At 42.4% G+C, this 27,115-nt stretch overlaps 1 protein-coding gene across 1 annotated transcript in view; it reads left to right on the top strand.

The window, feature by feature from the left end:
• Positions 1 to 27,115, top strand: part of USP6NL (USP6 N-terminal like) — a 193,689-nt gene that overhangs the window by 127,697 nt on the left and 38,877 nt on the right. Inside the window, exons 7-10 of the mRNA XM_054726458.1 lie at positions 991 to 1,071; positions 14,999 to 15,106; positions 22,606 to 22,715; positions 24,952 to 25,000. Coding sequence (XP_054582433.1) covers positions 991 to 1,071; positions 14,999 to 15,106; positions 22,606 to 22,715; positions 24,952 to 25,000 — 348 coding nt within the window. The remainder of the gene's footprint in view (positions 1 to 990; positions 1,072 to 14,998; positions 15,107 to 22,605; positions 22,716 to 24,951; positions 25,001 to 27,115) is intronic.

Below are 27,115 nucleotides of genomic sequence, written 5' to 3'. Positions count from 1 at the left end.
TACGCCCAGTTCTTTTTTCTAAATTTACTAATCACAATCACTCTACCACCTTAGGAGTGAGTAGGAGATTGGACAGCAGGCCCAGTTCCTTAGGAAAACAATATCCCTCTCCTGGCAACCAAAGAAGTGAGGAAGAAGCACTTTCTGTGCCACCTTCCCCATTCCCCAGCTTTGCTCTAGGTCTCAATTTAGTGTGACCTACAGGACTATGTTTCCATTCAGCCTCATCTAATGCTGATTATCTCAGAACTCCTTCCACTCATGCTTCTTAGAGTATTCTTCCCCACATTGCACTTGATGAAAATCTTGATAATCCTTCCACACCTTATGAAAGGCTCATCTTCTGCCATCCATCAGGCGGGTTTGACGACTCCCTCCACCATAACCTTACTCTCACCCTTCCTGACACTGTGTGACAGCACCTGTCACAGCATGTTTCCATACCAGTCACCCTGGGCAAATGGCGAACTTTCTTTTTCAGCAGCAAGTGTTACTTTTGTATAATTTTTCAGTAGCATCGTGATATTAATCACTCCACGAATTAAGAAATACCCAATTCTTTAAAAAACCAATTCTGTCACTGAAAACATTATGATGCTAGAACTCAGTAAAATGTGTGGGGTGGGGGAAAAGGGAAGAAAATGAGATTTTGAAGTTGTATTTTTGTTGTTAAAAGATAGTTCAAAATATTTTAAAATTTCCTTTTGGTTTAAATTTGTAGAATAGAGCATGTTGGAAAATTTCAACAATTCCTTTCTCTTTACATCCCCAGTGAAGTACCTCCTGTATATCTTTAATTTTCGCTATGGAATTCCATTGATACAACTGTAAAATTATTAATACAACTTAATAATAGAATAATTGCTATTTAATATAGCATAACTCTTTCAGCAGTCCTTTTTTAGCAGCATTTTCTTTGACATTGTTTTGAAATTTGTAAGTAAAGAAGCCTTGAACAAATAGTAACAATAAATTTCTATTTTATTTTAGCAAAAGCACCTGGAAATTGAACGAACTGCTAAGTGGTTGAAAATGCTAAAAGGATGGGAAAAGTACAAGAACACTGAAAAGGTAATTAAAAATAATGTTACTTTCTGGTGAAACTATACAAGTTCAATGTGGATTTTCCCAGTACAAGTTTCTGTTTAATTATAAAACTGTTACATTCATATTCTTAAAAAACTTTAGTTTAATTGAATTTTAGTAGAATGCCTCAAAATAGGATTCTTTTTTTAAAAATGTTAAGGTTCTGTTTAGTAATAAACAACATATAAGGTTACAAGGCAGATCACAGACTGAAAAATTTTTAAACATACAAATTATGGATTAGTATACATGACATATATGCATATGTATGTATGATATATATGTACATCTATCAGATATAATATATATATGTATCTCATAACTCACTTATTTTTATTTATTTTTATTTTTTAATATTTCAAGAAAGACGATCTTAAATATAATAATGTCACATGCAATAAACCTTAATATCTTAAGAAAAACGATTTTAAATATAATCATGTTACATGCAGTAAACACCAATTATTCAAGAAAAATGATCTTCAGGCGAAACTCCAGGGCGCTTTTCTCTCAGAGGTGTTTGCAGGGAGTACAGGATACTGAGACACAGGAACCTCAAAGGGCGGGGCTGACTGGAAGCCAAGGTTGTAGGCTCCACCCTGTAACTCCGCCCCATCCAAGCTGAGCACAGAGGCTTTTCCGTGCTGAGTGGCCTCAGGCAGTAGCTGACCTACACTCCATTGGAGACCCAGAAACGAGGGCATCTAGTGGTCGGTGTGAGATGACACCAGATTTCAACCACTCGCATAAGGGACACATTCAAGAGGCAGACTCAGTGAGCGCCAAAGCATTGCTGCACCAAGACTCGGCCCATAAACGTGTCTCCTGCACAGCAACTCTTCCTTTATAGACAAAGAGGGTCCTCACGGCCAATTGGCCTGGAGGACAATTCCTCCCAGTGACACCAACAACAATCAAGACTTAACTATACAAAGGAGGACCAAGTTGGAGGCATAGGGCAGAAGCCTGATTGTTGCCTACCACAACAATTTTGAGACTACGACGGGAGAGCAGAGCAGACACCATCCAGAACCACCAGAGGGCTGGCTGAGCAGATGCTCTACAACTAGAATAAAAGAGAGGGGTACGCAGGATGATGCTGATGCTGGTGACCCAAAGACCACACTTTAAGAACTACGGCTCAGGCGACACAATGGCGGCCTGGAACGTGCTCGGCGCAGTTCCCCCGGCGGTCTCCGGCTGAGGGGACGGCTCCACTCGCTGCTGAGCACGGACAGACGAGCCCCTGGGAGACATGGGGTGGGAGACTCCGCGCTTGCTGACCTCCGAGTCCTTCAAGAATCTCAATGCCCCGGAAGCAGCCAGGTGCGCACACTTGGTGACCGGCCACCGCTGCAGACCCAAGGGCCGACGCAGCGACACAGGACCAGCCCGCCGCCGCGCACCGGGCACACCGGAGCTTCGCCGAGCCCACCGCCCAATGAGTTCTGCGGCAGCCGCCCTGGAGCTCTGAGAAAATGGCCGAAGGAATTGCTGAGAGGGAATTGACCAACAGGAATTGGGATCAAGAAGACGAAACCCCGCTGGGACCCGGGTCCGGGTGAGGCCGCGCACCCCTGGGTCCAGGTGAGGCTGGGTTCCGGGTCCAGGCGAGGCCACATGCCCCTGGGTCCGGGTAAGGCCGCACGCTCCTGGGTCCGGGTGAGGCTGGGTCCAGGGCCCGGGTGAGGCTGGATCCTGGGTCCAGGTGAGGCCATGCGCCCCTGGGTCCGGGTGAGGCCACTCGCCCCTGGGTCTGGGTGAAGCTGGATCCCGGGTCCGGGTGAGGCCATGTGCCCCTGGATCCGGGGGAGGCTGAGTCCCGGGCCCGGGTGAGGCCACGCGCCCCTGGGTCCGGGTGAGGCCATGTGCCCCCGGATCTGGGTGAGGCTGGGTCCCAGGCCCGGGTGAGGCCACGCCCCTGGGTCCGGGTGAGGCCATGCGCCCCTGGGTCTGGGTGAGGCCACACGCCCCTGGGTCCTGGTGAGGCCATGCGTCCCTGGGTCCGGGTGAAGCCTGATCCCGGGTCCGGGTGAGGCCGTGTGCCCCTGGATCCGGGAGAGGCTGGTTCCCGGGTCCGGGTGAGGCCTCGCACCCCTGGGTCCGGGTGAAGCTGGATCCCGGGTCCGGGTGAGGCCGTGTGTCCCTGGATCTGGGTGAGGCTAGGTCCCGGGTCCGGGTGAGGCTGCGCGCCCCTGGGTCCGGGTGAGGCCACGCGCGCCTGGGTCCGGGTGAAGCTGGATCCCGAGTCCGGGTGAGGCCGTGTGCCCCTGGATCTGGGTGAGGCTGGGTCCTGGGTCCGGGTGAGGCCATGTGCCCCTGGATCCGGGTGAGGCCACGTGCCCCTGAGTCCGGGTGAAGCCGTGCCCCTGGGTCCGGCCGAGACCAAACCAGAGGGAGTCAGACCTGCATTACCACCATTTGTCCACCATCCAGAACTGAGGGTTCAGTGCCGACATGTACACATAAGGAACTGGTGGACATTGAAATTGGGTCTCAAAAGAACTGTTGGTCCAGAAAGAAACTCACTACAGACTGATTCATTTGCCTGTCAGCATAACTATTATTGCTCGTCTCACATTCAGTTCTTATAAGTATATCTCTAGTGACACATGATCTCGCTTATCTAGGGGAAATAATGAACAACATAGACTGATGAACAAGAACAGAACCAGAAACAAGGAGGCATCGATCGGACTATCAGGCCTCAGAGGGAGGATAGGGGAGAGTGGGGGGAGCGGGGAGAGATCAACCAAAGGACTTGTGTGCATGCATATGAGCCTAACCAATGGTTAAGTTCAACAGGGGGTTGGGGCATCCGTGGGGAGGGGTGTGGGATGGGAATGGGGGGATGAGGACAAATATGTGACACCTTAATCAATAAAGAAATTAAAAAAAAAAAGAACAGTTAAGCTTTAAATGGAATTATAAAAAAAAAAAAGAAAAATGATCTTAAATATAATAATATTACATGCAATACAAAATAGGATTCTTTATGTTGTAACAGAGTGCCCAGTTCAGATTGTTTTTCCAGTTAAGAGGCTGTATTGGATAGTCCAGAGGTAGGCTGGGTTTCAGGTGTGATTTAATCCAGCTGCTCAGTTACATTGCCAGTGACTTAATTTCTTTCCACTTCTCTTCTGCCTTCTGCAGTGTCAGCTTCACCATGAGGTTGGCTTCCCTTTAGAATCATAATTATTGCAGTAGTTTCAGGCTGCATATCCACATGTCGCACTGCTCAGAAAAGGAGGACTGGCTTCTGACTTCTTTCCTAAAACAGGAACAATCTCTTTTTCTAGAAGCTTCTAGCAAACCTCCCTTTAATTTTTTTGCCCTGCATTGAGTTTGTGGTCAGTTGTAAAGCAATTAAAAAAATACACATCTATTAATATCACCACCAACCTCATCAAGAAATCTTTAAATATTGGTGAATTTTGACATTTATGGGATAGAAATTTTCTAAAATTCTAATTTTGCTTGAAAGGTCAAATGTTATCAGTGGTACCAAATACTATCAGATATTTTCCTTAAAGTGATAGGCTTCATTTATTTTTGAGAGAATGTTAAATACCCAAATCTGAATAACTATAGTTGGATTACTCAGTAGTTTTTTTCAAGTAATAAGATATTTCATGAAAAAAGCAGTTGATTCAGGTCATGATTCAAACAATTTTGTAAGTGCTTTTTCTTGAGGCCATCATTGTACTTGGATGTGCAGAAAAGTGCTCAGTGTGTACTTCCCATGCCATCGCTAAGAATATTAATAAGATGTGTATTCAAGAGTTGAGATTAAAATTAACAATTTCTACTGCTTCATCTAAAGTAAAACAAACTTGTTTTAAACTGTGAGTGGAGAATACAGTGACCACTAGTGTAGTGCTGCTACTGTGCGTTTTGTGTGAAGGTGCCAGTAGTTTTATGACCATTGCTTGTCTGCTACCGTGCAAAAGGCAGTATAGTGAAAAAGGCAACTGACATTTTAGTATTTTTAGGAGAACAGCTTTGACCTCATGGACCGTGCTTTGAGAACAGCTAACATTTGCATTGACTTCCTCATAGTAAAATGGAGATAATCATACCCATTTCAAAGGGATGGAAAGTGAGCAATTAATGCATATATAGCACTCAGTACACACCTTGCAGAGTGTAAGCATTCAGTAAATATTCGTTACTGCTGTTAGTTTTTTGAAGGGAGTTTGGACAAAAAAAAAAAAAGAGAGGAAAATACAACTTAATTAACTATTAGGATTTCTATTTCCTCACACTTTTTTTCTGTGTGTTTTTTTTTTCCTTTTTGCATAGATACAAATTGTGTATCAGCATTTGTTAATAAGAATTCCAGGGAAAGAAATCAGTCTCTTAGATTCTAATGAATATTCCATAGAAACAGTATTGCCTAATGGTTAGTAATAGACTCTGAAGCCAGGCCATCCCGGGTTCAAATCCCAGCTCCACCACTTCACTGGCTGTTCGACCTCAGTGAAGATATTTTACCTTTTTCTGACTTAGTTTGCCCATCTGTAGAATGGAGATAATAATAGCATTTACCTCTGAGTTGTCTTGAGGATTAAATGTTAATTCCTATAAAGCACCCTTAGTATGCAATCAGTAAATGTTGCTTATTATTGCACAAAAATAGGCTCTATGGCTAAATAAAGTAGAAAAAAAATCAGAGCTAAACATAGTTAAGCAGTGTTTCTTTACTACAGGACTTTTGAGAGTCTTTAATACTATAACATGTGGTGGGAATTTTTAAGAGGGACCTTAAATTGTACAAAACTTATTTAACCATGGAAATCTTTTTGTCCTGGGGTATATCACAATGCACATGTCACTTTTTTTTTTTAAAGCATCTTAAGTATTCTTATTTAAAGTTTAAGACTCTTATTTTATTTTCATCAGCAGTGAGTACCTTGCTGATTTTATTATCTCTGTGTTTTAGCATTATGTTGGAAGTCACGATGTTTTTAAGAGGATCAGTTCCAAGTAGAACGTTAGTTACAATGCCTGTGCTCTTGTTTAATATTTTGCTGAGTCTCTCAGATTGGCCTAAAGTTGACAATTATACTTTCTTTACCTTTTGTCTTTGTGGAATGATTGCTCAAGTGGTAATTACAGGATAAATTTTGGTGCATTACACCTATGCTTTATTCTCATATTCAGTCTATTAAGCTATTTGTAGAGTTGTATGGCTTTATTTTCTTGCCTATATATATTTGTGTGTGTGTGTGTCTATATACATAGATAGATAGATAGATAGATAGATAGATAGATAGATAGATAGATATAGATATCTATGATAGTATGTAAGCCTCTGTAAAATGAACAATTCTACTAGGCTGTCATTCTGCACAACAACTCTGGCTAATTTAGTTCCCAGTTAGAGAGATTTTAACAGAACTATTTCTTTGATGTATAATTTTAAAGCACTTTCCCACAACCATAATGGTAGAATTATTGGATGGCATATGTAGTCCAATTGAGTGTGAACAGAATGCACCTTCTAAAATAATCACTGCTTTCAAATCATACTTAGTTTTAAATTGCATTGAAGTAAAAAAGTAGCATGTATTTTTCTTCTCTTCTAAGAGGAGCAGGTATAAGTTTTCTTTCCACAGATTCCTTACCTACAAAGTAGTAAACAAAGAAATTCATAGAAATATATACATACATATATATATAATAGAGGCCCAGTGCACGAGATTCGTGCACTCAAGGTGGGTGTCCCTTAGCCTGGCCTACACCCTCTCACAGTCCAGGAGCCCTCAGGGGACATCTGACTGACAGCTTAGCGCTTCCTCAGAGGTGGGAGAGGCTCCCGTCACCACTGCTGCACTCGCCAGCTGTGAGCCGTGAGCCCGGCTTCTGGCTGAGCAGCATTCCCCTGTGGGAGAGCACTGACCATAAGGGGCAGCTCCTGCCTTGAGCATCTGCCCCCTGGTGGTTAGTGTGCATCATAGCAACCAGTCATTCAGTCAATTTGCATATTACCCTTTTATTATATAGGACTAGTATACAAGGATCAGGCCTAAACCAGCAGTCAGACATCCTTCTCGAAATCTGAGACTGCTGGCTCCTAACTGCTCACCTTCCTGCCTGCCTGCCTGATTGCCCCTAACCACTCCGCCTGCCGGCCTGCTTGCCCCCAAATGCCCTCCCCCACCAGCCTGATCTCCCCCAACTGCCTCCCCTGCCAGCCTGCTCACCCCCAACTACCTCCCTGCTGGCCTGCTCGCCCACACCTTCCCTCCCCACTGGCCTGCTCACCTCAACTGCCCCCCTGCTGGCCTGCTCACTCCAAACTGCCCCCCCCCCCCGCTGTCCTGATCACCTCCAACTGACCCCCACTGACAGCCTGCTTGCCCCCAACTAGCCCCCCTACTGGTCTGCTTAACCCCAATGGCCCCGCCCCCCACCAGCCTGATCACCCACAACTGCCTTCCCATCCTGGCCTGATCACCCACAACTGCCCTCCCCTCTTGGCCTCTAACTGCCTCTACCTCTGCCCTGCCACCATGGCTTTGTCCAGAAGAACATCTGGAAGGTCTCCTGGAGGGTCTCCCAGTCTAATTAGCATATTACTCTTTTATTAGTATAGATGGAGGCCTGGTGCACGGGTGGGGGCCAGCTGGTTTTCCCTGAAGGGTGTCCTGGATCAGGGTGGGGGGTCCCGCCAGGGTGCCTGGGCGGCCTGGGTGAGGGGCTGATGGCTGTTTGTAAGCTGTTCAAGCCTCCCAGTGGGGACCCTCACCCCATGGAGGTGTGGCCAGCCTGGGTGAGGGGCTGAGGGCTGTTTTCAGGCTGGCCACACCCCCTTCAGGCTGGGGGTCCCTGCTGTGGTGCCTGGTCAGCGTGGGTGAGGGGCTGATGGCTGTTTGCAGGCTGGCCAAGCCCCCCAGCGGGGGTCCTCACCCCATGGGGGTGTGGCCAGCCTGGCTGAGGGGCTGATGGCTGTTTGCAGGCTGGCCACAGCCCCTTCAGGGTGGGGGGTCCCACTGGGGTACCTGGTCAACCTGGGTGAGGGGCTGATGGCTGTTTGCAGGATGTCCACGCCCCTCCGGCGACCCAAGCTCCCAGACCCTCCTTTTTTTTCAGCACCTCCTTGAGTGGAGGCCAGGGCTGCCTGGAAGCTGGTATCCAAGATTTATTTATCTTCTATAATTGAAACTTTGTAGCCTTGAGCGGAGGCCAGGGCCAGCTGGAAGGAGGTATCCGAGATTTATTTATCTTCTATAATTGAAACTTTGTAGCCTTGAGCGGAGGCCAGGGCCAGCCAGGGCAGGTGGGAAGCTTGGCTTCCTCCATCACCAGGGGCAACCCAAGCCTCCTGCTCACTCCAGCTCCGTGGCCGCCGCCATCTTTGTGGGTTAATTTGCATACTTGCTCTGATTGGCTGGTGGGTGTAGCAGAGGTATGGTCAATTTGCATGTTTCTCTTTTATTAGATAGGATTTTAATCCTCACCCGAGGATATTTTCCATTGATTTTTAGAGAGAGTGGAAGAGAAAGGGAAAGAAAGAGAGAAATAGCAATGTGAGAGAAACACATTGATTGGTTGCCTCCAGCATGAGCCCTGATCAGGGCCCAGGCCAGGGAGGAGCCTGCAACCAAGGTATGTGCTCTTGACCAGAATCTAACCCAGCACCCTTCAGTCTGCAGGCCGATTCTCTATCCACTAAGCCAAACCAGCTAGGGTCATATAAATACCTTGAAATAAAAATATAGCCCTCATAGAGAATATTTGGGTTTTTAGGATATAAGCATTGATGAAAAAGTTTCCAGTAAGGCTATTTGTGTTGCCTGTGTGTTCTCACAGTGACTGCTCCCTATGTACAATAGTATGTATTTTTTAAGTATAATCTATTAAAGGAAGTTATCTCTGTTAAGTGGAGCCCATTATGATTTAATGAGTCATGATGTAAGGTGTCTTAAGTCACAGCAGGGTACCCTCTACAGATACATATATTTTTCTCTTGATCAAATAACTGAATGGACCTTTGTTGGTCAAATAACTAATGAACTCATATGAGCCAACATTTTATTTTACTGATGTGAAATGAAGGCACCACATTTAGAAATAAAATTTAAGCAAGAGTTACTATGGCCAGACTTCAGGGCTCGTTCTTTGAACAATCTTTTACACTAGCTTTTCCTTTTGGTGTTTGTCAGTAAGAGGTCAGAGGGAAATAGAAGGCAGGAGGACCTGTGGATGCTTTAAAACTTTTTCAGATACAACTATGGAGCCTCTTGCCTATTTGGAGGCAGAGATCAAGGAGGCAGTGGAGCAAGGATGATTACAGGAAATGGGGAGGCAGTGAGGAGCATCAGCAGCTCTGAGGATGAACTTGTGTTTCATGGTGTACACTGCAGTTTTGAAAGTCCTACAGAATTGAGTTAAACTTGCTGGGCTGACAGGTTTGCTCTCTGGCAGCCATGATGACGTGGACCGGCACACTTATCACTGTTTCAGAATCACTCAGATTTGAAAGGAGTATTGAAAACATCAGGCAAGTTAATGGAATTGGTGTTTTTTTAGTTGATGGATTTTTTAATGTATCTGTGTGACTAAAATAGACTGCTTGATTTTATTGACAAGTGAACAGATATATTGAAAACAAAGGTAGATTTCAGACAACCTTACTTATTTTTTCCTTAAAGATTTTATATATTATATATTCATAAAATTATAACAGAATTTTAATGATAGTAATTTTCAGTTGGAATATTAAAATATGTTGTTAAACTATATGTGGTAGTTCTATATCATGGTTCTTAAGACTATGGCCTCTGAAGTCATACTCACTGAATTTCAGTTCTTCCACAATTTATTAGAATGACTTTGAGCTAGTTATTTAACCTTTCCACATCTTAATGTTCTCATCCTTCAAATTGGAATGATAATAATAGTACCTACCTCTTTAGGAGTGTAATAATATTACAAGGAATAAATTGATCTAGAACAGTGATTTTCAACTGGTGTGCCACAAGAATTTTTAAAACGTGCAATACCTGACTAGTCAGGGCACTGACCACTTTTCCTTAGATTGTCAAATAAAAAAGTAACAACAACCAACACAATAGCCATCTGGTGTGAATATCCTATCTTGAACCATAAATATATAGGTCATATAATAGAGTTGTATTTTATTGATCACATCACGTAATAAGGTTGTGTCTGATTGGTTAATTCTTGGTACCAGAAATTCTATCTACAAGTATAGGCAGTTGATTTTTTAAAAAAGACAATTTGGAACAAAAAGGGTAGGTAATTACTACTATTTTTTTTGTAAATCAATCAAAGTAAATCTATTTTTTTTTTCAGATTGGCGAAGAATACAGTATATTTTTTGGTGTACTGCAGAATTTTAGTAATTAGTTTATGGGTGGCATGAGATGAAAAAGGTTGAAAATTTCTGATCTAGAAACAAATACATTGGCTCCTAATAAATCATCTGAAAATGTTAGTATAATTGTTATTAACATTGTTATTACTGTTAGACTCATCATTATCCTCACCCTCATCCCCATCTTCATTTTCTCTTCTTGGCAAATCCCTATGTTTCCTTCAGTATTGAGTTTATTGTCATCTTGTCTGAACGAAACCTTTCCTAACTCTCATGCAGAATTCATCCCTTCCCTCCTCCCTGCATTATAGTACCTCTAATGCAGTATCAGGATGAGAGGCACTGTGTTGGACCAATAAAAAGTGACCATCACGTGAGATTTACTGCCCTCACTCCTAACACTTTTATCCTTAAACTTTTTCTGGTTTCCCCTTGGAATCTCACTGTCCTACATAAGTACTAACTGCCCCCTGGTGTTATTTCTGCAGATCTACAGTGTAGTGCCTACCATTCTCCTTTTACCATCCTTGCCCACCTCTGGGGGAATCTATCTCCATCACAACTTCTTCGGTCAGAGTGGGATGTTCAGCTCTGATAGCAACTCGTGTATGTGGCTTTATTATATTATAAAGTCTTGTCTGTTTATGTTAAAATTATCTGCTTATATACTTCTCTTCCCCACCACACTATGAGCTGCACAGAACTTTTTCATGTTTGTAGCCTTAGTACCTTGTAAGTGTTGGCAACAAGCAGGCAGTCATTACAGTTTCTTTTTTGAATGAATGAATGAATTTATAAATTGGGACAATCAGCTATCACCTAATAAATTCTGCAACTTTAATAAAGCTGTAATCTCTAGGAGGTGGTGCAGAAATACCTAGAAGTAGGAGTAAGAAGATAATTCTCTAACCTAGGCGAACCACTTCTCTGTACCTTGATTTCCTGAGTTATTCTAGAAAATATGAGACACTACATTGTCCATTGAAAGATTCTTAACAGATGTAAACTGGACTATTGTTCTGGAGAATAAGCAAATTTTATTACAACTGCTGTGCTTTGATGTAATTTCTACTGTTGTACAAAATTTTTATAATAGTTGAAAATTTGTGAGGAAAGATATATAACCATAAGTCAGCCTGTCATATAACAGTATATTTGAAACATAATAAACATAATTAAAAATTCTTATTTTAGGGTCTCATAATTTCTTTTCTTTTTTGGTTTTTTAATTTTGAATTTATTGGGGTGGCATTGGTTAATAAAAGTATATAGTTTTCAGGTGTACAATCCTATAATACATCATCTGTGTATTGTATTGTGTGTTCACCACCCAAAATCAAGTCTCCTTCGTCACCATTTATCCCCCTTTTCCCTCTTCGCCTCCCTCCACTCTCCTTTCCCTCTGGTAATTACCATACTGTTGTCTGTGTCTAAGGGTTTTTTGTTGTTTCGTTTTTGCTTAATTCCTTCACTTTTTTCACCCAGCCTCTCTACCCCCTCCACTCTAGCTGCTGTCAGTCTGTTCTTTATCTGTATTTTTTTCCATCTGTATATGACTTTTGTACATGCTTCATTTCATTACTCCTCACAGCTTAAATTCCAGATTCATATTTTATTTTACTTTTAAGTTTTAGGTACAGTTTTATTACCATTATTTTAATAGTTTTTGCTCTTGAACTTCCTTAATATTTTTCTGTTCCATGTATTTTAGTAAATAAGTACAGTTGAGCAGAATAATGGATATTATATGTGGTCTTGAAAGATAGTCTTTGTTTTTTTATAAAATGTAAAATCAGTATTTTTTACTAACTGGTAAGATCTTATGTGTGCTGTTTGACAAGCCATTCTACCTCTTTGTGATTTACTTTCAATATCTATAAAATTGGGATAATAATTCTTATAGAGTTGTCAATATGATTAAATGAGATAAATATCTATAAATAACCTTTAAAAGTTTTCTGTACATAATAAATGCTCAATAAAAGTTTACTTTAATTGTTACTGTTGACGATGATAGTGATAATGTACCAACATTTCTTTTTCAACCTTTTCCATATGTGACTAATTGTTTTATTTGAGCCCTTAGTAACACTGGACCATTAATTTTTTATTGCTACCTGATATTTCTCTATTATTTCTTCCCCATTTATCATAGAATTTGATGGGTTTTTTTTTCTAAATTTCTATTAAACTTTAGGATAAGTAATAGACAGTAATTTATATACGAATGTTGAATGCAGAATTGAGTGACAACAATCAAATGTCAAAAAGCTTTTTAAGTAATATATTTTAAGAAGTACATGTCGGAGCTCTTATTTTACTCTTTGAAAGCCATCTGCTTAATGGAGATTCAAGTCTATCAAAGTTAACCTATTTACCTGCCATTATATTCTACTTGACTATTAAAATTCCACTTTTTACATTTGCAATAATCTCCATACTTTCTGAAATTTATATCAGACTAGAGGCCTGGTGCACAAATTCGTGCACTGGTGGGGTCCCTCGGGTGGCCTGCAGGGATCACGCCCCAGCTTGTGCCCCCAAGCTCACATCCCCACTTGGCACCCCACCTTGGCCTGGCGCCGCTCCCTCACCTGCTCCACCATCCCGCCTGCAGAGCAATCGATCAAGGCCGGCTCCCGCCCGGCTCCCTCAGTGCCTGGGAGCCAGGCAGCAGCCCTGCCCCCTGCCACCACCGCCGCTGGTCACCATCTGAGGGGCAATTGGACCCCCACTTGCACCTGCCTTGGCCTGGTGCCACCCGCTCATCTGCTCAACCATCCCACCGCAGTCCTGCTCATGGGGCTGGCTGCACCTCCACTGCTGCCCACTGCCAGCACTGTGTCGCTGATGCTTGCCATTTTCCGGGCCGCCCCCTGGTGGTTAGTGCACATCATAGTGAGCGGTCGAACTCCCTGTCTCCAGGTCAAACGACCGCCTGAGGGGACAATTTGCATATTAGGCTTTTGTTATATAGGATGCTTAGAGTGTAGCACCTTCACTCTAGAAATTTAGGAGATAATTTGAAGTAACTTTTAGTGGATGATATATCTTTAAAAAGTATATTATTCTTTTGAGGTGAATATAGATGACAGACTTTCTTTAAGAAAATAAATCACTTGCTTTTTTACCACATTCAGTTTGCAGCTAATGGTGGTAAATGTTTAGTACATGGGAAATGTTACAAGTAGCAGAGTCTAGTTTACACAAAGTCTTTCTGTTTATATTCTTCCAGTTAGAGCTGCTGCATATATTAAAACTTCTATGATTTTAGTCACTATCTGCTGAAATTTTTAATTTGGGGCATATTGTGTTTATACCAAAGAACAAAACTGAAATTATGTAATTATCTAATTGAATCCATTTCACAATATTCACTGTTCCATAGTAAAAGTTGCTCTATAGTGTCACTCCTTTTAAACCATTTAATCAAAGTTTCTTAAAGCTTTAGTTTTTAAAAATGTAAATAGTGTAGTGGTGGAAGTTGAACTCTTTATTCATAGTTCACCAACATTTCATTTATTAAAATTTGCATCTTATTTTCTTAGCCATAATTTTAAATACATTATTTTGATCATAAGAAGTTTCCAGGTTTTACTATGCAAACTTTATAATGACCATAATAGGTTTGTATATTATTTTGAGTAATTAGCCTTGAGGAAAAACATATAATTACAAGACTGGAGAATTGAGTGATTCTTAGAGGATTAGCAGTATACTTTCAAGGAACCAAAGAATTGATGATACTGATGTTTTATGGATAATTTCATTCAAAAGTGATGGTATTCCTTCTTGATGGGGATCTATTACTACTTTTGTCTGATCAGATAGGATCTGTGTCACTAAGAAAAGGAATAAGGTTTTCCTGAAGAAATTATTAAGAATTGAAAAGAGAAGAGGAAAGGGTGGGGGAGGAGAGGGTAATGAAGGTTGTGGGTGGAATTAACTAAGATTATGAGATGTAGAGGCCTGCTATGTTCTAAAGAGCCCGGAGAGAAGGTGAGAAGGTTGTGGGAAAGAGAGTAGGGGTTAATAGCACTGTCTACACTCCATGAAGACACTTTTGAAACAAGGAAACCTTTTTGCTATTTGGATCCTTTTATGTGTATGGATTAACCCTTTGCACTCGCTTACTTTTTTCTCGATTTTTTTATTCTAATGCTAACTGTGTCGAGTCACACTCGACATCCGAGTGCAAAGGGTTAAAAGGAAGAAAGTGTGTAATTAGTTAATTATATATCAATAGGGAATGTGTAAATCAGATGTTCACAACTTTAAAAAAGCATTGATTATGCTTTCATGCTACTTAGGGAACACCTTTGTTATGTATGGTATGGAAACACTAATGTACTAGGCATATTTAACATTTTATTACTTTCTGCATTTATGTCTCCCTATTAAAACCTGAAAAGTAGAGATGATAGTATCCAAATGTGCCATGTTAAAAATGTGTCATTAATTATTATGGATACTATGAAAATAAAAGACTAACAAATATTAATTTTATTTAAGGGACCAGTCTAAGCTTTTGTCAGTTTGTAATTTCAATTTATGTTTCCTTTCAATAAGTTTCATAGGAGAATTTACAAAGGGATCCCACTCCAGCTCCGAGGTGAAGTCTGGGCTCTACTTCTTGAGATCCCAAAAATGAAAGAAGAAACAAGGGACCTTTATAATGTGAGTATCTGACGCCAACCTGTTATTTTGAAATTCAAAAGTAAAATCCATTTCTTTTAGCATTCATGTAAGGTATTCGTATCATCATTTGAAATTATATTAAAACTAGAGGCCCGGTGCACAGATTCATGCACCAGAGGGGTCCCTCGGCCTGGCCTGAGCCCTCTCGCAATCTGGGGTGTGGGTAAAGCAGATTCAGGGCACAGTTCCCTAGCAGCAACCTAACCCACAGCTGATTCTGTGAGGAATTGGGCTCCCTCCTCACTGGGTCCAGGGTGCAGGTGAAGCAGATTCAGGGCCAGTGCCCCAGCAGCAACCTAATCTGAGGCTGATTCCGCGACTAATCGTGCTCACTCCTCCACTGGTCGGAGCATCTGCCCCCTGGTGGTCATTATGCATCATAGCTACCAGGCGAACGGTGGGACAGTCGCTTAGGCTTTTATATATATAGACTAGAGGCCCGGTACACGAAATTCGTGCATGGGGTTGGGTGGTGTCCCTCAGCTCAGCCTGCACCCTCTCCAATCTGGGACCCCTCGAGGAATGTCCAACTTGGATTGGGCCTAAATGGGCAGTTGGACACCCCTCTCACAATCCAGGACTGCTGGCTCTCAACCGCTCGCCTGCCTGCCTGCCTGATTGCCCCTAACTGCTTCTGCCTGCCAGCCTGATCACCCCCTAACCACTCCCCTGCCAGCCTGATCGACGCCTAACAGTTCCCCTGCCGGCCTGATTGCCCCTAATTGCCCTCCCCTGCCGGTCTGGTCACCCCTAACTGTCCTCCCTTGCAGGCCTGGTAGCCCCCAACTTCCCTGCCCCCCTTGCTGGCCCAGTCACCCCTAACTGCCCTCCCTTGTCAGCCTGGTTGCTCCTAACTGCCCTCCCCTGCTGGACTAGTCACCCCCAACAGCTGTACTCCCCTGTGGGCCCGGTCACCCCCAACTGTCCTCCCCTGCTGGCCCAGTCACCCCTGACTTCCCTCCCTTGCCAGCCTGGTCGCCCCTAACTGCCCTCTCCTGCTGGCCTGATTGCCCCTAACTGCCCTCCCCTGACGACCTGGTCACCCCATAACGGCCCTTCCCTGCTGGCCTGGTCACCCCTAACTGTCCTCCCCTGCAGGTCTGGTCTCCCCCAACTGCCCTCTCCTGCAAGCCTGGTTGCTGCCAATTGCCCTACCCTGCAGGCCTGATTGCTCCTAACTTCACTCCCCTGGTGGCCTGGTCCCCCCCAACTGCCCTCTGCTGCAGGCCTGGTCACACCCAATTGTCCTCCCCTGCAGGCCTGGTCACCCCTAACTGCCCTCCCCTGCAGGTCTTGTCCCTCCCAACTGCCCTTCCCTGCCGACCTGGTCACCCCCAACTGTCCTCCCCTGCAGGCCTGGTTGCCCCCAACTGCCCTCCCCTTCAGGCCTGGTCTCCCCCAACTGCCCTCCCCTGCTGGCCCAGTCACCTCTAACTGCCCTCCCTTGCCAGCCTGGTTGCCCCTAACTGCCCTCCCCTGACGACCTGGTCACCCCCAACTGCCCTCCCCTGCCGGCCTGGTCACCCCCAACTGTCCTCCCCTGCAGGCCTGGTCACCCCTAATTGCCCTCCCCTGCAGGCCTGGGTCACCCCCAACTGTCCTCCCCTTCCGGCCCGGTCACCCCTAATTGCCCTCCCTTACAGGCCTGGTCCCTCCCAACTACCCTCCCCTGCCAGCCATCTTGTGGTGGCCATCTTGTGTCCACATGGGGGCAGACATCTTTGACCACATGGGGGCGGCCATCTTGTGTGTTGGAGTGACTGTCAATTTGCATATTACTCTTTTATTAGATAAGATGTTACTACATTGGGTTTAATAGGGCTATTATCTGTTTTCTTGGCAGTTTTGTTTATTGCACTCTACTTCCTAAATTTTAAACAGATACTTCAGTGAAAATGTTATTTTCTGTATCAGTCAGTAAGTTATCAAATGCTTTTAAAATACTTGAAATGATTAGTCAGTGTTGGGCCATATTCATAAGAAAAATTGACTAAGACCTGATTGTAGCTGCTTGTTTTCAAGGTAGTATTAATATAGAGATTTATAGTGCCACTTTTATTTATGGGAAAATAATAGAATTCAGTTTATCCAGCAACTGCCTGCATATGATTGACTGTTTTCTTCTAAATATGAGAAAGAATAATTTTTTTTCCTGATGATTTTTAGGATAACTCTAGGTTTTATTATTTACTAACAAGAAGTGAAATTGTGACTCAGTGATCAGTCATGTGTTCCTTAAATTACCTAATGCATAAAATTTACTTTTTTGTCATCTCAGCTATTTCCCTTTGAAACCTAAGTTTTATATTCATCTTTGAAAGGAGTAAAAAACTTATATCTAAAAATCAGTTCCTCAGAAAATATATATAAATAGAATAAATTAGAACAAATGGAAAAATGATAACTTAAACACAATTTCAATTATAAAGGAGGCTTTGAAACGCTCTTTTGATATTTTCTTTTTAATATAGCTAAAATTTCATCAAGATGAAGGTAAAAAATACTGGCTTAATTTAAAGAATTGCTCATTTTGTATAAAAATTTAAAAATTAGCTGATTGGACCCTACGCAGACTATAAGTTTATGTCCTACAATTTTTAATATACATATTTAATATTTTTATTGATTTCAGAGAGGAAGGGAGAAAGATAGAACCATTAATGATGAGAGAGAGTCATTGATTGGCTGCCTCCTGCACGCCCCCTGCTAGGGATCAAGCCCACAACCCCAGCATGTGCCCTGACTGGGAATTGAACTGTGACCTCCTGGTTCATAGGTCAACACTCAACCACAGAGCTACACCTGCTGGGCTATGTCTCATGATTTTCGAGTTTTAAATTATTATTTTAGACGATTGATTAAATATTTGCTTGTAGTGTCATAGTTGTGCATCCAGTGTTGAAAATTGTGTCTGAAAGAACATATATGAAATCTAACCCCAGCACCTCCTAATTGTGTCTGGCATGTGGTATGTGCTCAGTAAATACTTGTTTAATAAAATAAGTAAATTACTTTTTGTTTGTTTATTTGTTAATCCTCACCCAAGGATATTTTTTCCATTGATATTTAGAGATAGTGGAAGGAAGGGGGAAAGATATCTAGAGAGAACCATCGATGTGAGAGAGACACATCGATTGGTTGCCTCCTGCATGTACCCCGGACCAGGACCAGTGATAGAGCTTGCAACCAAGGTATGTGCTCTTGACCAGAATTGAACCCCAGACCCTTCAGTCTGAAGGCTGACGCTCTATTCACTGAGCCAAACCAGTTAAGGCAAGAAGTAAATTACTTTTATTCCATGGCTTAACACAATGGAAACTTATTCTCTTACAATTGTGGAGAAGACAGTCTGAAATCACATGATACTTGACTTTCTCTGACTGGCTTATTTTACTTAGCATAATGTTCTCCAGGATTTAGAAGCAGCCAAACTGTCCCATCAGTAGATGAGTGGATAAAAAAAAAACTGTGGTACATTTACATAATAGAATACTGCTCTGCCATAAAAAGGAAGAAAATTTTATTCTTTGCGGCAGCATGAATGAACCCGGAGAACATTATGTCTCATCATTATTTGTCTCTCTGGGGCCTAGTGAAATATCCTACAGATGGTAGAGGTTCAGTCCATAGTGGTTAACAACCTCATCTACAGCCTTAGTGGGGCTTAATAATCTTGTAAGCCAAACCCACAGTGCTAGTTTTTCATCTAAATGCTTTCCACACAACTTCTGTCTTCAGTTTTGTAGGTTCATTGGAATCTATTTCTTTTAAATAAGATGTTTATTCTTATACTAGAGGTCCAGTGCATGAATTCGTGCACAGGTGGGGTCCTTCAGCCTGGCCTGTGGGGATTGGGCCGAAACTGGCAGTCTGCTGACGCCACTCCCACTCATCCCAGCCTGGCTGCGCCTGCCGCTCCGCTGCAGTCTCCGCATGCCCATGACCAATAAGCAGCAGTGGGCTCATGCCCAGTCAGTTCCCATGCCATTCCCTATCCTGGTCCCAGTCCAGATGGGGGAGGGGCGTGCAGAGGGTGTGTCCGTGGGAGAGGCTCGCACCGCCACAGTGGTGCTCACCAGCTGTGAGCTGCCCATTGGTCAGCTGAGCAGTGCTCCCACTGTGGAGCACACTGACCACCAGGGGGCAGCTCCTGCATTGAGCGTCTACCCCCTGGTGGTCAGTGCACATCATAGCAAACGGTCGAACGGTCGCTAACCTCCTTTCATTAAGATAAGTAATAGGCTGCCCTAGCCAGTTTTGCTCAGTAGTTAGAGTGTTGGCCTGCAGACTGAAGGGTCCCGGGTTCGATTCCGGTCAAGGGCACATGCCTGGGGTGTGGTCTCGATCCCTAGTAGGGGGCGTGCAGGAGGCAGCCGATCATTGATTCTCTATCACCATTGATGTTTCTATCTCTCTCTCCCTTCCTTTCTGATATCAATAAAAATATATATATATCAAAAGTATATATATATATTTATATATATATATATAAAGATAAGTAATAGGCTTGATTTCTTGTATTCTGCTCATTAACTTGTAAACATTCTAGGGCATAAGTAATGTTTCTGACCTTTTTTTTTTTTTAACTGACTCAACTGGGCTTTATTTCTATCATGAAGGTTTTTTTGGTTGGATTTTTTTATCTTCTAGAGAAGCTGATATTATAGATGTGTTTGGATGTTTTACTTCCTTTCAACTAAATTTTATGTCAATTCTATTTTATCATGTCTTGTCAAACATTTTCTTTCTGTGTTTTGATATCTTATCTTTTACCAGGAGGCCTAGAGGGCAACAATTGAACCTCTTTACTTACCCATTACCTTTCCCCCAGATATTTAAAGAACACATATGTAGAGATTATTATTTTTAAAGCTAAATTTTTGTAATGTTTTCTGGACCAACTTATATTCTAAATAGCATATAATAATGTATTAGTGGTCATATGATTCCAGTACAACACTCTTAAGTATCTTCCTCTGTCCTTGGAACTCTGAAGGGCACCATGGCTAGTTGGAATGTTTTAGAAACTACAGAGCTGCTCTTCTCTGAGCTCCACCTCAAAACACAAAACTACATGTACACACACATCCAACATCTCTCTCCTTTTTTCACATTTAGCTTAAGTCAGGAATTAACAATTATATTTTATGTATATTTTTGGAATTGATTTTAGCAGAAATATATATTACCAGCACACGGTCAATGGGCCAATATAACATATGTTTATAGATGGCTTAATGAGACTTAATCATGGGTAAGTATAAAGTATATAAATTTTAATCTCCCATATGATTAAACATGGGTGAAATGCCACTAAATCGACAGCAGAGGGTGTTTTAAAAGGCAAACCCACAAGGAAGAAAAAATAGAAGAGATAACAGCTGCCAATTTTTGAAAACCAGAATTCAGACAAATACTTTGTAGTCTTAGCAAACCTGAGAAAACTAATCATAGGCTAGTAGTGAGAAATTGGAGCAGCACTTGATTTATATTTCAGAATCTCCAAAAGCCTTGATAATGACCAATTCCAGGTGCCTCTGGAAGTGGAAGTGAAGCAAAACACAGTAGAAGTGGTTAAAAGTCTGTTGCAGAAGCAGTTAGAGCGCTTAAGTCTCCTTCCCCAACCCAAGCAGGAGATTGGAGGTTCACCATTTGGAGAGGGTAAAATAGAGGGCATTTGGGCTGGAGAACACAGGCATTGCTGAGGGTGGGCTGCTGTAATGCAAGCATGGAGGAACTGAATATCCTGAATTTGGGGCATTGCAGCCTTTCCTTCCACTCAGCTCCCAGAACATCGACTGCTGGGTGCTTATCTTTTTGGCAGATCAGAAGAGCCTTCTCTGGAGAATCTGACCACCCTAAGAAAATTAACCCAAAGATACTGACTTCAGGGGGACCCCAGTGAAACTGCCCAACCACTGAAGACAGTTGTGAATCCCCACCTCTGCACACAGAACTTTCCACCAGCTATTCGTCTCCTACTTTTAGATATAAGAGACAACGAAGTATCACTGTTCATTTGAGGAAAGGAGCTAAAATGAAAGACAAATGAGGACAAGTGGAAAAAAGGAACTTGCAAGAAACAGACGAGAAGAAAACAAAACAACTATCAATATCTTCAGAAGGATAAAAATAGATATTGCATCCATAAAACAAGTATAGAATGCTCTTAAAGGGAACATTTGAGAACAGCAAAGAGTTTATGATTATAAAAATGATAATAGAAAGGAAAGATTCTAGAGGAGGGTTGAAAATAACAATTGAAGAATTTTCTCAGAAAATAGATTATGATGTCAAAGAGATGGAAAATAATAGAGAAAATATAAGAAAATTAAATGACAGCCCAGGAGATCCAACACTATAATAATAAGAGTTCCAGAAAGAGAAAATGGGAACGTGGGAGGGGAGGCTGGGGAAATCAACAAAGGAATTATTGAAGAAAATTGTTCAGAACTGAGAGATGTATGAGTTTTTAAGATTGAAAAGATCCATCAAATGCCCAATCCTGTGATAAAAATAGATCCAAACCAAGCACAAAAAATGTGAAGTTTCAGACCTGGAGAGAGAAACTCCTATAAGCTTCTAGAGAGAAAAAAACAGACTTCATATAAAGAAGCATGAATTAGAATGGAAACACTGGAAGTTAGAAGACAATGAAGGCAATGCCTTTTGAGCAAAAATATTTTCCAATTTAGAACTCAAAATGACCAAATATTTAAGAAAGGAGGTAGCTATCAGACATTCAAAGTTTCAAAAATACACCCTTTCACAGGAGCTACTGGAGGATGTGGTCCTCCGGAACAAGGAAATAAACTAGGAAAGAAGATGTGAAATGCAGGAAACAGGGGACCCAAGCAAGGAGAGGCCTAGCAGATGGTGAAGGGAGACCCCAAGACACCTGTGCAGTAGCCCAAACTAGAGCAGGTCAGAAGGCTCTGGGAGCAATGTCTGCAAACAGTTGAAATTGGGAGAATACCCCTTCTATTTGAGCATCACCAGAAGAGATTTATGCAACTTAAAGTGAGTTTGGGATTGAGTTAGTGACAGCTATGTAAAAGACAAGCAAATCAAGAAATAATGCAGTGATCAGCTCCAAGGAAAACAAAGAATATTGTGTTGGAAAGAAAAAAAGAAATCATAGTAGACTACATGACTTAGCTATGAAGAGCTTTTACATAGCAATGCAAACTCCAAAAAGTTCTCTATCCAAAATTAGCATCTACCTCTATTGATAGGACAGGAGGGAAAAAGGGGATGGGAAAAGAGGGAATGGGAATAGTAGAGATGAGGCATGAATGGGAGAGAAACTTTTCATTGTGTATCTTTTTATGTTTTTTCATGTTTGAACAATGGGAATGATTTTCCTAAACCAAAAGAACTTTTAAAATGAAAATTATTTTACTATTTGTCATAGACTTTTCAACAGCTGATTTCCGTAAAAATGTGCTTTTTTCCCCCCTTTTTTTTTTCCTCTTCAGAAATTAAAACACAGAGCACGTGGTTGTTCACCTGATATCAGACAAATAGACCTTGATGTCAACCGCACATTTAGGGACCATATTATGTTTAGAGACAGATACGGTGTTAAGTAAGTAAAGTTTATTATTATGCATTGTAAATAGCCTATGTAAATAGTCTGAATCAAAATCTTTATTAACTTAAAATGTGAGTGTTTAGATTGTCTCCTAAAGACTAATAATCTTCATTCAGGTCCTGAAGTTTTATGCTTTGCAGATCATTTGGTTCATGTTGTTGTGAAACTTAGGTTCAAAGTTAACTTAAACTTTTAAATTTTTTACATACTTGGTGCCACAAAATTGTTAAAGAATTATTTTATGATATGTGAATTCTTAAAAATATGGCACTTTATTAAATGTCTTGGAAAAGAAATGAGAGATTGTGTTGCTTTTCGAGAACTGTGTCAGTGATAAATATATCTCTATAACCATGACCTCATATGTAGATGAAACTAAAAAAACTTTAGTTAGATGAATGAATGAAATTACTATGACAGTTATGAATGAAAGGTATAGTTTTGCTGACCTCTATATTGGTTAGGGTTCAACCAGACAAACAGAAACCAGTAAATATATACAGGTTGTCCCCAAAAATATATATACACTTTAATAGCCGATAGCTCAATTTTAAAAATGAAATGTATTTTAATAAACACTGCCTTTATAATTATTCAAAGTGTGTGTATAAATTTTGGGGGGACACACTATATATTAAAGAGAATTATTGTGAGGAATTGGCTTACACAGTTTTGGGAGCTGACTAGGCAGGTCTGAGGTCCAAAGGGCAGGCAGGGACTCTTGGGCACGAGCTGAAGCTGTTGACACAGGAGGAATTTCCTCTTCAGAGAAGCCACAGATCTGCTCTTACAGCCTTTTAACTGATTGAATCAGGCCCATACAGACTATCTAGGGTGATCTGCTCTACTTAAAGTCAACCAATTATGGATTTTAATCACATGCGCAAAATACCTTCTTTGTAGCAACACCTATTGTAGTCTTGCCAAGTTGACAAAGTTGACCATCACAGTCAACCCTTGTCAATTTAATTTCCAAATAAAACAATAACAAAGTTATACCTTGCCCTGACTGCTTATGACTGAATATGTTAACCCTTTCCCCACAAAGGATATCTGTTTACTGTTCTGCTTTAATATTCTATCAGCTAATTACTATGATATAAAATTAACTGTTGTTACTATATCTCATAAGGTGATAAAGAAAAAGAGAAGGGAGAAAAATATTTTAACATATACAAACATATACCAAAATAAGGATGAAATACTAATTTATAGTATTCATTTCTATGATTGGGTATGTGGTCAGAGCTAGTTTATAACTCTTTCCACTATCCAGTCCCTAATTCCTTTTCCCTCAGCAGGTACTTCTACTGGCTGTGGTTATGTACCTGGTGAGGTGACCTAAACTTTTACTCCTAAAGGGTCTCAACCATTAATAATCCAGCTTGAATTGGATTGTTGTAGTTTTCTATTGACTTGAATCACAGGTTTTGGTAATGCTAATACCCTAAACGTTCTCCTATATTTTAGACATACTCTTCCTTATGTCCATTATGTAGTAGCAACTCAATTTCCCCTCAACAATCAGGATCAGTCATCCCAGCCACTTTTTTGCCTTTTGATTCAGAGGCAAGGGGAGCCAAAAGTGTGGGTGGCAGTCTCCAATTTCAGTTCAGTGGAATCGTTGTGTTTCCTGGTGGAAGCCTTCTAAGACCTCTAGACTGCCAGAGAGCCTACGGTTGATGGGAAGGGAAACAAACATTTTGCTAGTAGAATACCAGAGATAATTGTGGGTGGAGCCCTCCCACTTCCACCCCTTCAGTCTTGGACCCCTGGGTCCTGGCTATGGGAGAGACAGCACCATATATTGCAGGCTGATTTAAAGCATATACAACCTCCTGGAAGACATTGCCTCAGCCTTACAGGTATTGTACACCTAGCTGGCTAGCATGTAACTCAGGCCATTCCATGGTTCTGTCAGGCCAGTTGCTTCCATGGGGATGATTTTATAGTGAGAATAGTTCAGTGAAAGAAGGCAACAAATGTAAGTAATTGTGAAGCCTATTGCGTTTTTTGGCATAAATTCTTTCTATCAAAATGAATGTTATCTAACCTCAAATTTATACCATATAGAAATTGTTAAAATTTGAACTTGGGATCATTTCTTTATTATATTAGTAATTTTATGTGGATTATCTATTTTCAGTCAACCTATTTTTTTAAGCTTATAATTTTTAAAATGTGTGAAATAACTAAGTTGTGTTCAATATGAAATTTTTTCCCCTTCTAGGCAGCAGTCCCTGTTCCATGTTCTTGCTGCATATTCTATTTATAATACGGTAAGTTGGAACATGTCTGTCTGTAGCTCTTTGGGGAGTATTCTGAGGAACAGGGGGAATCTTTCAGCACTCCTTTCCTAACAAGGCCCTTTGGGCTGAGTTTCTTCATCTCAGGACTAGATGGTCCCAAGTCTTTGATCTCTGCGGATCTCTTCAGGGCTCCTTACAGTGACCCTGGGTCTAGAGCAAAGCTGGTTTGGAAGTGGGAAAAATCACAGCATATCAGTAAACCTCACTTTTTCCCTCTTTCTCCAGCCTGTTTGCTTATTATTTTTGTGTTGTTGTTTGTTTTGTTTTTATTTTAAGCAAACAGGACTGGGAATGACCAGCATTAGAAAGACAGGAAGTTGGTAGCTACATTAATTTTTGCTTTGCACTTTATGCATTCAGTGAGGTTCAACTAGGGTACTGCCTGTGCCTACTTGCTATTCCAAAGAGCAGGCTAAGACTAAACTTTCTGGTAACGGAACATGTTGTTCTTAAGGTATTTATCATTCTGGGGGAGATGATAATTTTAGGGAAGATCAATTAGGGTTGACCCTAATTTGGGTGTTAAATTAATGCTTGTTGACTAGGTTTCAGGAAGGACAGCCTTGAACCTTGAGATAAGTCATTTTTATTATAATGAAACCTTTAAGTTACAAGGGATAGAAATCCCAAACTAGGGCAAGTTAAAAAGGAGTTTACTAAAGGAACTTCTCATAGAAATGAAGCAGTAGTTGGGCCTCCTGGGAGTTGGAGCTGGTGCAAATTCTTCGGTGAGAAAGAGCTACACTTTTTCTCTCTTCCTCTTGAGCTGACTCTGATTACCTCTGTAAACTGTTTATTCCAATATTTCTCTCTCTAGTTGCTTTCTTTGCCTACTTATCAGTTTTTCCATGGCTAAAATTGCATCTGCAGACTCACCGTGACCACTCTATTCAAGGACACACTACCATCTGGTTACAGTCTCTGTGGCTTTATTCAGATTTCCTGGAAAGAGTTTGTGATTAGCCAGTGCAGCCAGTTAATCATTCCCCTGGGGTCAAGTGTCCTCTTCTGCTCCATCAGCTTTGGTTCATGTACACCTAAGGCCACTTGATGAGCAGGGGACATGGGGAGAGTGGGCAGTTCTCAGAGTAGGGGCACAGGCTGCGAATGTGTGTACATAAAGGTCCAGAAGTCTAGAGAAGGCAAGACAGTGAACTGGGAACTGTAGGAGGAGAGAGATTTGCCAGCATCTGAGCAAAGAAGAGGAATATTGAGCTGAGAATCTATACTAATAAAAGGGTAATATGCTAATTAGACCAAACATCTTCCAGACGTCCTTCCTGACAAAGCTGGGGGGCTTGGCCAGCCTGCAAACCGCCAGCGGCCCCTCGCCCAGCTCGGCCCCGCCCCCAGTGGGAACCCCCCACCCTGATCAGGGGCGTGGCCAGCCTGCAAACCACCCTCAGCTCTTCACCCAGGCCGGCCCCGCCCCCAGTGGGGACCCCCCACCCTGATCAGGGGCGTGGCCAGCCTGCAAACCACCCTCAGCTCTTCACCCAGGCCGGCCCCGCCCCCAGTGGGGACCCCCACACCAATCGGCAGTGTAGCTGGCCTGTACACTTCCCCAGGCCACTTGCCCAGGCTGGCACCACCGCCCAGCAGGGACCCCCACTCTGATCAGGGGTGTGGCCAGCCTGCAAACTGCCTGTGGCCCCTTGCCCAGGCCAGCCCCATCCCAGCGGGGACCCCCACCCTGATCTGGGACCCCCTTCAGGGCAGGCCAGCCGGCCCCCACCCGTGCACCAGGCCTCTATCCTATATAATAAAAGGGTAATATGCAAATTGACCCTAATGGCAGATCGACTGCTGGACCAGTCACTGTGAGGCACACTGACCACCTCTTGGTCCCTTTCCCCAGCTAGCAGGCTCCAACCCCCTGATGGACACCCGTTGTGAGGCCAGGGCTGGCGAGCAGGCAGGAACAGCCGACCTCTCGGTCCGTTCCCCTAGCTGTCAGGCACCAATCACCTGATGGCTAATGGGGACCAGGGGTGGGTGGCAGCAGGGGTCGGGGCCGGCTTCGGGCAGCTAGGGAATATGGTCCTGATCGCAGGCCAGGCCTAGGGACTGTGCCCATGTACAAAT

This window comes from Eptesicus fuscus, chromosome 2 (genome assembly GCF_027574615.1).
Source record: "Eptesicus fuscus isolate TK198812 chromosome 2, DD_ASM_mEF_20220401, whole genome shotgun sequence".
NCBI lineage: Eukaryota > Metazoa > Chordata > Mammalia > Chiroptera > Vespertilionidae > Eptesicus > Eptesicus fuscus.
Note: the sequence above shows the minus strand (reverse complement) of the source record. Positions and strands in the feature narration are given on the sequence as shown.